This window comes from Hemicordylus capensis, chromosome 1 (genome assembly GCF_027244095.1).
Source record: "Hemicordylus capensis ecotype Gifberg chromosome 1, rHemCap1.1.pri, whole genome shotgun sequence".
Lineage (NCBI taxonomy): Eukaryota > Metazoa > Chordata > Lepidosauria > Squamata > Cordylidae > Hemicordylus > Hemicordylus capensis.
The window spans coordinates 102450269-102465369 of record NC_069657.1 but is presented as its reverse complement, the minus strand read 5'-3'; the positions used below and the strand labels follow the sequence as shown (position 1 = coordinate 102465369).

Here is a 15101-nt window from a genome sequence, read left to right as displayed (position 1 = left end):
AGACTTAAAAGTAGTCTGGGCCACTTCAGCTGTTCTGGGTTGGCTCTGGGTTGGGTGGGCAGACAAGGAGAGATCAGGGATATATCCTATGTCCCAGGCTAATCAGTACCAGCTGGGTCAAATGCTGTGGCAAATGCAAACCTGTCACTGCAGGGCACTCTGGGATGGGACACCCGTAGATTAAAATGGTCCCTGTCTAGCCAGGTGACTGTGAACAGCACAACCGGACATGGAGATATGTTGTAGGGAGACCAGATTCTTTTTAGGGGTGCTTAGTTCCTGGCAGGAATGATGTTGTTGAGGGCCCCTTCCTGTGGCTTTGGTGGAACTGTCAACTGGGCCGGGGAGTAAAAGCCCTCCAGCTTCCATTCATGTTTCTATGGCCAGGTACTCTCAAGAGAGAGTGGACCACACAGAAGCAGGAATCATATTCACCACACTGGGAGCATCACTTGTGTGATTTAATCCTGCTCTAGGTGGATGGTTCTTCTCATGAGGTTTGGCCGACACCAAGCATGCTTGTACCCAGGCAAAGGGGCTGGACATCCTTCCCCTACCAACTTGTACAAAAAATAGAGCAATACTACCAAAACTGAAGGGAAACATCCTTAGTAATCTCACCCTCTTCCTAGCAGTCTTATCTTATCCATCCATACATGAGCACTCATACATGGGATAGGGATGGGGGTCTAGGGGAAGGAAAAAATTGAAGTCCCTGGAGAAATGGAGGGGGGCACACATATCATGGCATATCTGCTGGAGAATGGGCTGGTGTGAGTGTGTCATAAATGGCCATTTCTGGTAACAAACGCATTCTGCGAACATATGGGGAGAAGTATAGGGAATGCTTGAGTAGTCTATCTTTAACCAGTATATGTGAGAAGAACGGGACCCAAACCTCTCTTCCCAGGGGAGGGGGGCACAAGACCCTTCCTTCCCATCTGTGGAGGACAGTGCTGTGAGTGATGTGAGGGAAGGGTTAAAATGTCCTCGCCCTGATGAGGGCAGGCAAAAACTGCTGAAGAGGTACAACTGCACTGAGCACACCCCCTCTAATATTGCAGCCGATGGATGCAGCTTCATTAGTGTGCCGACTCATTGCCAACAGTCTGGCAAAGTGGGTGGAACAGAGCTTGCTGGTATACAGCCTGGGCGGACTAGGGAGAGGGAGGGATTCCTCTGCCCAGAAACCATGGTGAGTCAATCGTCTGCAACATGATTCTCAGCTTCACAGATCAACCACAGCGTCATCCACCCAAGGTTCCACGCTGTGTCTGAATGGAGACTGTGTATTCTTGACTCCTGGTTTCTCTCTTGACCCTCCCGGCTCCTGACTGCCTTGCCTAGTGTAACCCCAGTGAGCTTCCGATTCTCCCAGTCCTGGTTTTGGACTAGGAACTGCTGCCCATGGCTCAGCTTCTTGACAGCAAGTTTCTTGCACCTCATTCAGAAAATTACAATACTACAATTTTACCAATCTTTTTAATTTTTAGATAGATAGATAGATATAGACAGAGAGAGAGAGAGAGAGAGAGAGAGAGAGAGAGAGAGAGAGAGAGCGCGCGCAAAACATAAGGCCAATCACAACTAATGTCATATTGTTCCAAGTAAATGCATTTAGGATTGGTGTGGCAATGTTTCACATAAAGTTCAGTGGAACTACTTTCTTGTTAAAGTACTGTAAGTGGATTCAGAATAAGAACCAATCATTCATTAGTGACTGAAATGCAGCTACCTCTGGGGTGAAATTGTTTCTATCACTCTGTGCCAGCGTACAACAGTTTAAAAGGAAAAGTGAATACTGTAATTGTGAGGGAAGGCAGACAAAGTAATTACCAAAGCTGGAATTGGATCTAAGTGCCATTGGATCTTTAATGACCACAAGTGTCCAGGGCCTCCATTTTATGTCTCATTTGAAAGATGGATGAGTATCATTCCCAAAGTGCACAAAGACTAGGTTGGCAGCATACAGAGAAGGCTTCTTCAGAAAGATCAAATAAGAAAGGGAATTTCACTCTCACATGAAAGCCCCTCCATTTATGATATACATTGAGATGTCTGATCTATTTAATAGATATTTCATGCTGAAAGGAATAATTCAGATGTTACACTTCTTAAATAGTAGAGAACTCTAGATATTTGACTGCTCAAGTTACTAAATTAGGTATTCCATTTTTAAAAGGAAAAATGATTGCTATACTTAGGCAACTCTCTGTTCTAGTGAAGATCAAGGTGTGGAAAGATTTGTATCACTATTTTAAAAAATCTCAAAATACCTTAAAGCTAATTTTCTTGTGCTAAGATAGCAATGTTTGTTACCTTAATTAATATCAAACACAAAATGAATTTGTTATGATAAGGTTCAATCTTGATAACGTCAACTTTCTTTTCATTTATTATATTATAAAAATAGAAGTTTAATGTTTGATATTTCCAAGCAGAAATGGTTTGAGAAATGGTTTGTGGCAGACTGAAATCAATGTTCAAGAGATTTCAGCAGACTTTGATTTTTTCCTACCCTGTACTTGCGCAAATAAGGATTTATATTTATTTCCATATGTAAGCTGTATAATTCCATTGATCGTTTATGTGAATGGTCCTCCAACATCAGCCTAATTTATGCATTATATGCTTTCTGGAACTGAATAAAACTCTTCAGATGTATAATATATTTTCTAGCATAATACTTAAGTTATACTCTGAAGATTCATTTTTCTAACTATTGTAAAGGTTTTTAAGTTTTGCTGGGCCATGCATTCAGATCTGCTTTTCTCTGTGGAAATTCTAGTTTTATATAAAGTGTTTTCCTTTCATTTTTTGGCATCTCAAACCATAGCCCTATGAAGCTGAAACATTTGAACTGCTAATTAAATAAGCAGACACAGGGAATTTTTGAAAATGGTAAGTAATAACCACAGAATTCTACATAGTCCACTATAACAAGCAACACATCAACAATAAAGATAATACACAAGAGCACTACTAAGCACAAAGTTGTTCAGAAATATTATAGAAAAACAAAGCCTCCATGTTTTCAAATGTTCTCTTTCACATATGGCTAATGCAGATATGACTACAACATATGCCAAGGCCAGACTTGGTGACAAATTTTAGAGTTGAACTAAAACAGGGGGAAAAGACTGACTTTCATGAACATTTCAAAACTGTGCAAGCAGTAATCCCCCTTTCAGAAGCTTGGGTGGGGACACACACAAAAAGGTGCAACACTGCTAGGGCTGAAAGTTTGGGTGCTGTTTTGCTGCTCTGCAACAACATAAGATAACAGAAATAGGAAGTATGAGACCAGTTACGTCATACTGCGATGGAAAAATGATGAACTTTGTGTGCCTACACTGTTATAATCAAGTAACCAAATTCAGGGGTGGAGCTATAATAGAGCAGACAGATTCAAAGAACCCAGACTGCCCAGCTCCTCAGAGCCAGCTTCATCGGCTCCCCCACCCAGTACTCACTTCCCAGCTGACGTTTGCTGGCTGGGTGCACCTATTTTCTTTTCCCTCCCTCACTGGAGGAAGAGAAAGTGGGGGGTGGGGGGACATGCATCAGCCAGCACACGCCTGCTGGGAATGAGCCCCAGAGGCCTTGCACAGGCTTTCTGGAGCTCTGGCCATGCCCCCTTGTGCATTCTGTCTTCTGGTTGTCTGTGTTGCTGAGGTTTTTAAAATGTTCCCGGGTACCCAGCAGCCATGATTACCATAATGTTATGACGCTTGAGAGGCCTGAGAGAGGAGCCCTGCTTCTGCTCTGAGAGTTGCCTCTGCACTGCTCACACGGTACATTGTGGGATGTTGGAAGACCCAGCTGGAATTCTCTTCCCTCCCCAAGTTTGCAGATGCCCAATTGTGTGGGAGTTAGGTAAGTAAACTCAACCAGGGCTTGAGTTATCTGGGAGGCATGGGATGTGGGCATGCCTCTCCTCCAGCCCACCTCTATATGGTCACTTCTAGTGTGACTGAGAAACACCATAGGTGGTCCTTTGGACCCTAGCCACAATCTAACTTCCCTTTAGCAAACAAACAATGAGACTGTAAAGATAACTTTCCTCCCTAATAAAGATCTATTATATACTGTATTTTGAAAAATTGGTTGGTTGGTGCAAAATAAAGTCACACTTCCCAGTGACCTTCTTCCACTGAAAATAGCTGAATGCACTGCTTTTTACACCAGAATAAGCTCATTGAAAGTTTAAATCTTTTTTTTTAAAAGAAGAAATTCTGAGTATCATACTTCCTGATTACCTACAGATATGAAATTTTGCATGAACAATCCTGACACTTGTTAGCTGAATGCACTACATTTTATACTGGGATAAGCTGGGGGGAAAGTTTTAAGGATTTTTATCTTTTAAAAGAAGAAATTCTGAATATTTTTGTTTGTTTACTTCTTCTCATTTCTATACTACCCATCCCAGAAGGGCTCAGGGCAGTCACATCCATATAATCACCATATTTTAACTGCTATTGTTCTGAACAGATTTTAATACTCAATTCCAAAATGACATCATGCCCAAGAGAAAATTTTTCTCAGCTTCAAATTTATTATGATTAAAATTTAGCAAATAAGATAATTATTCAATAAAATGAATGTTTGAAGTTGAAATCCTACAAATTTCAATCTGTTCTCCCTTTTGCAAGCACATTAATAAAAAATTCTATGAAATATACAGGTGGTGTTCAAATAACAGTTTTGTCCATTTGTGAGCAACCACCCTCTACCAATTGCATCATTGTGGAGGAGGCAGTTTAGATGATTCAGAGTTTTCTACCTCCCCCACACTCCATCCAACTAACATAGTATACAGTTTAAATAGCCACTCTTGCCACTTCTCAGTTGGTATGTAGGGAGAGCTGCAGGTTACACCATCCACTCTTGCTTCGTGTGCCATTTCTTTAAACCTCCCCACAAATCAGCTGAGAAGAGGGGAGAGGAACTATTTAAACTTTACAGCTCCCCACGCTTCTCAGGTGATGTGCAGGGAGGTTTAAAATTTAAATAGCCACTCTCGCCACATAGGCTGCATCCACTCTCGCCACAGGAGCGGATTGTTTCACTAAAGAAGCTTACGCTAGTTTGTGGGTTAGGTTAAGCACACCAATATTATTTATTTATTTATTTATTTACACAGTCAGACAGGTGTTATTCACTTATTATTATTATTTCTTGTTTACACAGTCAGGCAGGTGTTATTGATTGGTTTGTTTTATCCAGACATCGAGTCCTTCCCAAGGACCTGGGATGGCTGAATTTTGTTATCAATATTGTTCTTGTTGTTGTTATAGATATCGTCGCAGAATATAGGCTGTTCCCAATAATGTTGATTTTTGTAATTGGCTGATGGTGATTTCTGTGGCCCCTATGGTGTTGAGGTGCTCTTCAAGGTCTTTTGGAACTGCACCCAGGGCGCCAATTACCACTGGGATTATTTTGGTCTTTTTCTGCCACAGCCTTCCAATTTCAATTTGTAGATCTTTGTAGTTGGTGATTTTTTCTATTTCTTTTTCTTCTATTCTGTTATACCCTGGTATTGCTATGTCGATTATTTAAACTTGTTTTTCTTTCTTCTCGACTACAGTTATATCTGGTGTATTGTGTGGCAGGTGTTTGTCTGTTTGTAGTCGGAAGTCCCATAATATTTTTGCATCTTCGTTTTCTACAACTTTTTCAATTTTGTGGTCTCACCAATCTTTGGCTACAGGTAGCTTGTATTTTTTTGCAGATGTTCCAGTGTATCATCCCTGCTACCTTGTCATGCCTTTGTTTGTAGTCAGTCTGTGTGATATTTTTACAACAGCTGATGAGGTGGTCCACGGTTTCATCTGCTTCTTTACAAAGGCGGCACTTGCTGTTTGTTGTTGACTTTTCGACTTTGGCTCTTATTGTATTTGTTCTTAGTGCCTGTTCTTGTGCAGCCTGTATTACACCCTCTTTTTCTTTCTTCAAGTTGCCATTCTTAAGCCATTGCCAGGTCTTGGTGATGTCTGATTTTCCACTTATATTATGCAAATATTGACCATGCTGTGGCTTATTTTTCCATTTTTCTGCTTGGTTCTTGACTTGTTCTTTCTTGTAGGCCTGCTTTGTTGTTGTTGTTAATAATTAATTGATTGATTGATTGAATAATTTGATTTCTATACCACCCTTCCATAAATGGCTCAGGGCAGTTTACACAGAGAAATAATAAATAAATAAGATGTACCCCTGTCCCCAAAGGGCTCACAACCTAAAAAGAAACATAAGACAGACACCAGCAATAGTCACTGGAGGTACTGTGCTGGGGGTGGATTTTGTTGTTTCCACAAACGTTACCCCTGCAATATCAGAGGACCTCCTGGATTCCATTTCTTGAACTTTCCTAGCAGTGTAATCAATGCAAAATGACTTTGCCCTGTCAATGATGGGCGTTATCTACAAGTAAAACAATAAAAATGTATGTTCATGGTCCTAAGGATATAGCATAACGACCTAGATGTCTCTGATAAAAATCAAATAGATAAAGTATCTCATTGTTTTGAGAGCTTGCCTCAGCTGCTGGGAGAAAGGCAGCCCCACAGTAATGTTTCATTAATTCAGGTCTAAGTGGCAAAAACCACCATCAGTGGTAAATTATTCTTAACAGCATGCTGCATTATGCATGTACACAATAGAATTTAAACTCCAATATCACCCTCACTTTGTATCCTGCACATGCCACCAACATAAATCCTGAGTACTCAATGTTCATGGAAGTTCTATTGAGCTGAATACCATTATTTTTGTGGGGCAACTGGTGAATTACAGATAATACATACCAGAAAAGAAAGCCACTTGCTTTTTGGTCATGATTTTTAACTGCCAAAGGGTTATCTTGCACTCCTTTAGCTGTTAGAAGCAGATTTAGGTCATTATAAGCTGAGCCAATAGAAAGTATTCTGCTCGCACAAATAATGGATAAAGGATTGCCCTGAGTCAGTTCAAAGAACATCTTGTACACAGTGTAACAAACAGAAGATGTTACTGAAGCAGATCATTTCACTTACAATATTCATCCACCCACGGTGCATTTCTACTGAATGGAAATGATTATTAGGTGCATTCAAACCATGATTTAGGGTCTTGTAACACTATTTTCTTCTGTTTAAACAATTATACCACCGTTTCCAAGATTTATTCCACAGTCATGAAGAGTATATTCCCATGTGTTGGACTGTAAAGAGGCATCTATTTTTAGCTTCACACAAAGCCAGCCAATTTCACTTGAAATACACTGTAAAAACAACTAATTCTGGAGACAAAGTGCACCTAATTTAAGTATGCATTCCTTGATCATCCCAGCTAAATACAGTCAACAGAGACAAGGACAATCAGGAGCATTTTAAAAAGGTTTCTAAGCCAAAAGTGTCTGTCTGCCTCTTAGAATTATCCCAAATAAATGCTGCAGGATTAAAGTGATACAAATTTAGATTTGCTCATCATCAACAAGTAGGTTAGGCAAATGCTAAAAAGAAGTACACTGAGTTCCTAAAAGCACATGCCGGTGAGCTACCACTACTTTCAAGGCACAGTCACCAATTCTACTCACATGTAATAGCCTTTCTATTATATAGCTCCTGCACAGTATACAATCACATGTCAATAACTTCAGACATGATTAGGCCAACATTCAGCTATGTGGTGAGATATGTGAAAATCCCCTGACTTTTTATACGGACTGTTCAGTAAAATTCAGAGGCTGACATGATGCTCATTAAGTCCGATAGTGTAGCACATACCAAGTGGAATAACTCACTGAATCTACCCCAAATTTACCTCTTTCAGTAAAAAGAAAATGGCTGGCATGCCACATGACCTACATAAAACTCTGCCCCTGTTGTGCAGTCCCAGGGCTGTTCAGAACAAGCAGTTGTGCAAGTAGTACTACTGCAGAGCTCTGCTTGCACAACCCCTAGTTCTGAACAGGCCTGTTTTCAAGTCTGCAGCAGTCCCAGGACAGCATCAGAGAGGTGGAAGGCTGAGCATCATGTCAGCTTTCTGAAGAGCATATCAAAAGTCAGGAGATTTTCACATTGCCCTGTCTGTCTGTCTGTCTGTCTATCTATCTATTATTCTCTAAGCATTTACTGTGTGAAGAAATTGTTTCATGTGCAGAGATATCACAGTTGTTGCTACATGAAACTAGCCCCCTCATATCAGCACAGCAATCTGTATTACCTTCCTAGGTTTCCAGATATCTGCACAAAGCACAGTGTCTATATTCTAGATCAGTGATTCTCAATCTTGGGTCCTCAGGTGTTGTTGGACTTCAACTCCCATAATCCCCAACCAAAGGCCACTGAGGCTGGGGATTATGGGAGTTGAAGTCCAATAACACCTGAGGACCCAAGTTTGAGAATCCCTGTTCTAGATCCTTGCTTTCAGAGCTTCTACACATATGCTTTAAACTAAGAATGCTGAAAGAGTAGATCAGAAATGGATGGGCATTGTTGTGGTGGGCCAGTAATACTTTATATGATTTTGTCATATAAAGTATTGCTGGTTGCCCAATTGTGGCTGCAAAGAGCAACAATAAAACTGTTGCTGCTCTTCCATGCAGATAATCCAGAAAAACCCCTCAACTGAACCACCACATTCATTGGGAGACTCTGGGCCAATCATTTATCTCTCAGACTAACCTACCTCACAGGGTTGTTGTGAGAATAAAGGTAACCATGAACACCACTCTGGGCTCCTTGAAGAAAGAGCAGGATATAAATGTAAAAATAAATAAAGTTTGTCTGTCTCTCTAGGGATGTGCATGAACAGTTTGAAGTGAATCGGTCCGTAGCAAACCAGGCCAGTTCAAGCGGTTCAATTGCAAGCCAGACCGGCCTCCTGCTCTTCTGCTTCCTTTCCCAGAAATTTTTAAGTAAGGAGAGCTGGTCTTCTGGTAGCAAACAGGACTTCCCTTAGCTACACAGGGTTCTCCCTGGTTGCATATGAATGGGAGACTTAATGTGTGAGCACTGTAAAATATTCTACTTAGGGGATGGTTCCAAGTTCCTTCCCTGGCATTTGCAAGATAGGGCTGAGAGAGATTCCTGCCTGCAACCTTGGAGAAGCCGCTGCCAGTCTGTGTAGACAATACTGAGCTAGATGGACCAAGGGTCTGACTCAGTATATGGAAGCTTCCTATGTTCCTCCAGGAAAGTGGGGCTGGTCTGTCATTGAACCAAACCTGGTTTATGGTAGACCGGTTCACCAGTTCGAGCTGGGCTCGATTAGAGCAGCAACTGAGAGGTGAGGGTGAGAGAGGTGAGAGTGGTGCCGGCACACTGGCAAGAGACCTTTAAAAGTAAAGGAGATTATCTAACCTGGCCTCCACACAGGCTAATGGCAGGAGCACTGCTGCTGAGCTTCAGTACAGCCGGTAAGAATGGACCATCTCCTTTGCTTTTAAAGATCTCTCGCTGATGCCCACAGTGCCACCCTCACCCCTTGACCATATCCCTCAGTCACAACCCTAATCGAGCCTGGCTTGAACCAGCTAACTGGTTCGAGCTGCTTCAGTCAAATTGACTGGGCCAGCTGGTCAGTTCAACTGAACCAGTTCTCAGACCGCTGTTCGATTTGGTCCAAATTTGGTCCAAACCGCAAAAAAAATGCCCTGTGCACATCTCGCTTTGACACCACTGCTCCTTGCAGCTTTGCACACAAATCTCTAAGCTATTGTGGGATGTTTTATATTCAACTAGATCTGCCCGCCCCCCGCCCCCAACTGGTATACAGCTGCCAATATTTTCTCCTAATCTGCTTGTACAAGAGTTTGTGCATCCAGCAGCTATTTTAAAAAAACGTATGGAAAAGCAGTTGGATAGGATTATACATAAAGATTCAGGGTATTTGTCCACACTATTGGAACTACATCATACATGTTGGAAACTAAAGCTGTTAGATTACTATGACACCCTTAGTTACATGATGTTAGATATGGGCAAGCTTCCTAATTTTGCTACATGCATAACATTTTCCTGATAAGAATAATACAAAAATAATAATGTGCATATCCATTGATAAAGTTTAAATATTAATATGATAGAATTTGGAATGTTACCTTTCTCACAATGACTTCCTGTGAATCCAGAAGGGCAGGCACACTTATTAGGAGCTACACACGTCCCACCATATCGGCATCCTTCTTCACAAAATGCTGGAAAGAAAACCCCACACATTTCTGTCATATAGATATTTCATATTCCAACTTAGCAGAACTTCCATTTGTTAAAACCAGACAGACCCAGATAAACTGCTATGGGGGGGAAACTGAAAGCCTCAAGGCAAGCTGAAAACAAAATTTTAATGATTACTTGGCATGGAGAGTTAAGGAATAATGCAGAATATTTTAATGGAGCTGAGCACAGTAAACTCAAGGACACATTTGCAGCTGGTTGTGCTTAGGAATCTTCAGAGGCTACGGTGGGCAGCAAGCACTGGCAAGCTGAATTGTTCTGTGACTCATTTTGAATATATAAGAGATAGCTATAGCTGTAATATCTGATCTTCTATGTAGCATTTTTTTAGTAGCAATGTTTAAGGTAATTAGAGAATTGTGGACCATAATCCAAATAAATGCAAGATTAACTTCATACTGGGCTTTTGACATCTATGTCAAAAATCAATCTTTTCTATAAAGTATGAAAGCTACTTTACATTTATGGAGAAATTTCAAAAACTGTTTGCAGTGTGACGTAGTATGTGACTGTTGAAAGAAAAATTTGGAATCTTACTGAAAGCCCCACATAGGGTCAGTTCAGATGATACTCCAAACTTCTTGTGCTTCCCCCCCCCAATCACTTTTGGAATTTTTACAATACAAAATAATAGAGTTATAAAACAAAGAAAAGTCATAGTCATCATTGATCATACCAAGTGACTAATGTTATCATAATGTTTTGATATTTGTAATACATTTTGTTAAGATTTTAATAAACAGGAACATAGGAAGCTGCCATATACTGAGTCAGACCATAGGTCCATCTAGCTCAGTATTGTGTACCCAGACTGGCAGCGGCTTCTCCAAGGTTGCAGGCAGGAATTTCCCTCAGCCCTATCTTGGAGATGCCAGGGAGGGAACTTGGAACCTTCTGCTCTCCCAAGACCTTCATTTCTTCTGTTCATTTTGACTGTCACTGGACAGTGCCAACTGTCAATTGCCATGTGCCAACTACACCCCCCCCACCTGCAAGGCAGTGGGGTACGCATTTGAATTTTTAGGAATACTGAAATGTTTAGATTCTTTGGTGTCTAATAACATTTCCTCATAATGAATCTCTATGAGGATTCATTATACACCTTCATTTCTTCTGTTCATTTTGACTGCCACTGGACAGTGCCAAATGTCAACTGCCATGTGTCAACTACACCCCCCCCACACACACACATATATTGGGGTACTCAGTTTATTTTTTTTAGGTATTTTTGAAGTGTTTCAATTCTTTGGTGTCTTCATTACACACCTTCATTTGTTCTGTTCATTTTGACCCCACTGCTTTGCAGGTGGGGGTGGGGAATTAGAGGCATCCCATTTTCCAACAACCTCACAACCCACAAGCCACTGGGTACTCAGTTTATATTTTAGGAATTTTTGAAGTGTTTAGACTCTTTGGTGTGTAATGAAACCTCATAGGGATTCATTATGAGGAAAGGCTATTAGACACCAAAAAGCCTAAACACTTGAAAAAAATCCTACAACATAAACGGAGTAGTAACCCACTGCCTTGCGGGTGGGAGTGGGGTGTAGTTGGCACATGGCAGTTGACAGTTGGCGCTGTCCAGTGATAGTAAAAATGAACAGAAGAAACGAAGGTGTATAATGAAGGTATGTAATGAATCCTCATAGGGATTTATTTAGAGACAATTATTATATACCAAAGATTCCAAACACTTGAAAAATACTGACCACACTTTCCCCCCCATAACTCCACTTCTACAAGGGCTAGAGGTTAGCTTTTTTTAAAAAAAATGAAAGCTAGGAATCTGGGGAAATTAATAGGAGGAATCCAAATCTCAAATCAATTTGAATCAAATCTGGCACAATTCAATATGTACCTGAATCTAGCCAATGAACCACACGGTAATTTGTTTTGTCTCCAAATCAACTAGATTTGAGTACAGATCTATTTATACCCAAATCAATTTGCACATCCCTAGTATTCAGACATTTTACCAAATCTTTGGCTTTCTTCTTCAAGAAATACTGAAAAGCAAGAACATTTCTGTAACAGAAACACTATCTTGACTTATCAGTATAGGCCATAGAACCTTAACCAATAAACAACTGTTTAAATAACTGAAAGGAGAGGGGAACAGGCTATGTGGGGTGGCGGTGGGGGAGAGAATTCAGTTTGGTGAACTTTCTGAAATATTTCTCACATTGCTTGTGTAAATGAGAGACAAAGATTTAGCCTGATACAAATGTTATCTATTTGCATGGCACCGCTGCTTCATAGCTGAGTTACAGAGCTGGGGCCATTTCTGAAAAATGAAATCATATGGAATAGGTAGATCACATAAGTTCCCACATAAGAAACCCCACACGATTCAATTATTCAAAGGTTATTTGAAAGTGTGAAACACACTAAATGTAATGTTTGAACCAAGCCTTAGTCATTAGATATAGTACAAAGGGGAGAAGACTTAAGACTATGGATTTGTATGCAACACTGCCCCTTCCTGCCCCACTCCTCTGAGATGTCACTGGAAGCTTTGGGGAAGGTTTTGGAAGACCTACCCAGAATGCTGGACTTCCATATGGAATATAAATAATGCCCTCTGCACTGCAATTCTCAAGACACCCAAGGGATTACAGAAGAGGAACTACAATTAATATTTAAATAGCAGCTTTTGCCTGAGAATTAATGGCAGAGCCACAAACCCACTCTACAAGATGCAATCACAGATAGAGTGCTGGCAAAGAGAGGCTGTAAATGGTATGAAAATGAGCTTGGAGCTGAAAACAGAATAGGTGCTTCTGGTTTACTATACAGAGAAGGAATAAAAATAAAGATGTATAGATGATGGTTTCTCAACAAGAAACCTTAAAAAGACCTTTTGAGCCATTCTAGATGCTATTCTATTTTACAAGTATATTATACATATCATAAGTCTACTTCTCTCCAGACCTTTTTACTGCGTAAATTAAAAGGGAAAAGGTTGCAACAAAGAACATACGTTTCAATGTATATAAGTCAGCTTCCGTGTTCTATGTCCCACTGTTTAAAATCCACACTCTTTAAACAGTGGGACATAGAATACTGAAACTGACGTATGTACATTGAAACGTATGTTCTTTGTTGCAACCTTTTCCCTTTTAATTTATGCAGTAAAAAGGTCTGGAGAGCAGTATTGTTGCAGATCCATTATATGTATTAGGGATGTGCAAAAAATTTCGGGCACAGAACGATCTGTGCCCGAAACGAACAATTTCGGGTGATTCGGGGCCGAACCGAATCACCCCCGATGTCCCCCGAATTTTTTCGGACACGAGCCGAATCACCCGAATTTCGGGCAAAAAAAATTCGGGTGATTCGGTTCATGGTTGATTTTTGGCGATTTTTTAAAGTTTTAGTGACTTTGGGGCAGTTCGGGGGCATATCATGGGATTTGGGCAAAAGGAGTGGGGTGGGGTGGTAGTGCCTAATGAGTGCAGGCTACCACCCCAATTTCAGGGGGATTGGGCAAAGGGCTGATTTTTGGTAAATTTCTGAAAATTTCATGTCTTTGGGGCAGATTGGGGCATATTGGGGCAGAAAGTGGGGGCTGGGGCAGAATAGTGGGGTGGGGTGGTAGTGCCTAATGGGTGCAGGCTACCACCCCAATTTCAGGGGGTTTGGACAAAGGGGTGATTTTTTGAGAATTTTTGAAGTTTTGGTGACTTTGGGGCAGTTTGGGGGCAGAAAGTGGATCTGCCCCAAAAGAGTGGGGTGGGGTGGTAGTGCCTAATGGGTGGAGGCTACCACACCAATTTCAGGGGGATTGGGCAGAGGGCTGATTTTTTGAGAATTTTTGAAGTTTGGGTGTCTTTGGGGCAGATTGGGGGCAGAAAGTGGATCTGCCCCAAAGGAGTGGGGTAGGCTGGTAGATAGTGCCTAATGGGTGGAGGCTACCACCCATCCCCAATTTAAGAGTGATTGGGCAGAGGGGTGAATTATGGTGAATTTATTTGTATGAGGTTTGTCTTCATAAGGTGAAGTGTGCTAAAGTGATTACTTCCTCATATTATTCATAGTAAAGGAAAGTGTGAAAAAGTGAAAGTGGGGTCATGAGAGTTGTTTAATTGAAAAAAATCTCATTTGCTATGATAGAATGAGAACTCATTCTATCATAGCAAATGAGATTTTTTTCAATTAAACAACTCTCATGACCCCACTTTCACTTTTTCACACTTTCCTTTACTATGAATAATATGAGGAAGTAATCACTTTAGCACACTTCACCTTATGAAGACAAACCTCATACAAATAAATTCACCATAATTCACCCCTCTGCCCAATCACTCTTAAATTGGGGATGGGTGGTAGCCTCCAGCCATCAGGCACTATCTACCAGCCCACCCCACTCCTTTGGGGCAGATCCACTTTCTGCCCCCAATCTGCCCCAAAGACACCCAAACTTCAAAAATTCTCAAAAAATCAGCCCTCTGCCCAATCCCCCTGAAATTGGTGTGGTAGCCTCCACCCATTAGGCACTACCACCCCACCCCACTCTTTTGGGGCAGATCCACTTTCTGCCCCCAAACTGCCCCAAAGTCACCAAAACTTCAAAAATTCTCAAAAAATCACCCCTTTGTCCAAACCCCCTGAAATTGGGGTGGTAGCCTGCACCCATTAGGCACTACCACCCCACCCCACTATTCTGCCCCAGCCCCCACTTTCTGCCCCAATATGCCCCAATCTGCCCCAAAGACATGAAATTTTCAGAAATTTACCAAAAATCAGCCCTTTGCCCAATCCCCCTGAAATTGGGGTGGTAGCCTGCACTCATTAGGCACTACCACCCCACCCCACTGCTTTTGCCCAAATCCCATGCTATGCCCCCAAACTGCCCCAAAGTCACTAAAACTTTAAAAA

The 15101-nt window shown here is 41.3% G+C and overlaps 1 protein-coding gene across 7 annotated transcripts in view; it reads right to left on the bottom strand.

Moving 5' to 3' along the window:
• Nucleotides 1-15101, bottom strand: part of NELL1 (neural EGFL like 1) — a 768366-nt gene that overhangs the window by 139477 nt on the left and 613788 nt on the right. For 6 of the 7 annotated variants that reach the window (XM_053266636.1, XM_053266637.1, XM_053266634.1 and 3 more), the window contains one exon: nucleotides 10088-10183. The exons of the other annotated variant lie outside the window; for it this stretch is intronic. In XM_053266636.1, the coding sequence (XP_053122611.1) occupies nucleotides 10088-10183 (96 nt within the window). The remainder of the gene's footprint in view (nucleotides 1-10087; nucleotides 10184-15101) is intronic. 7 annotated transcript variants of the gene reach the window in all.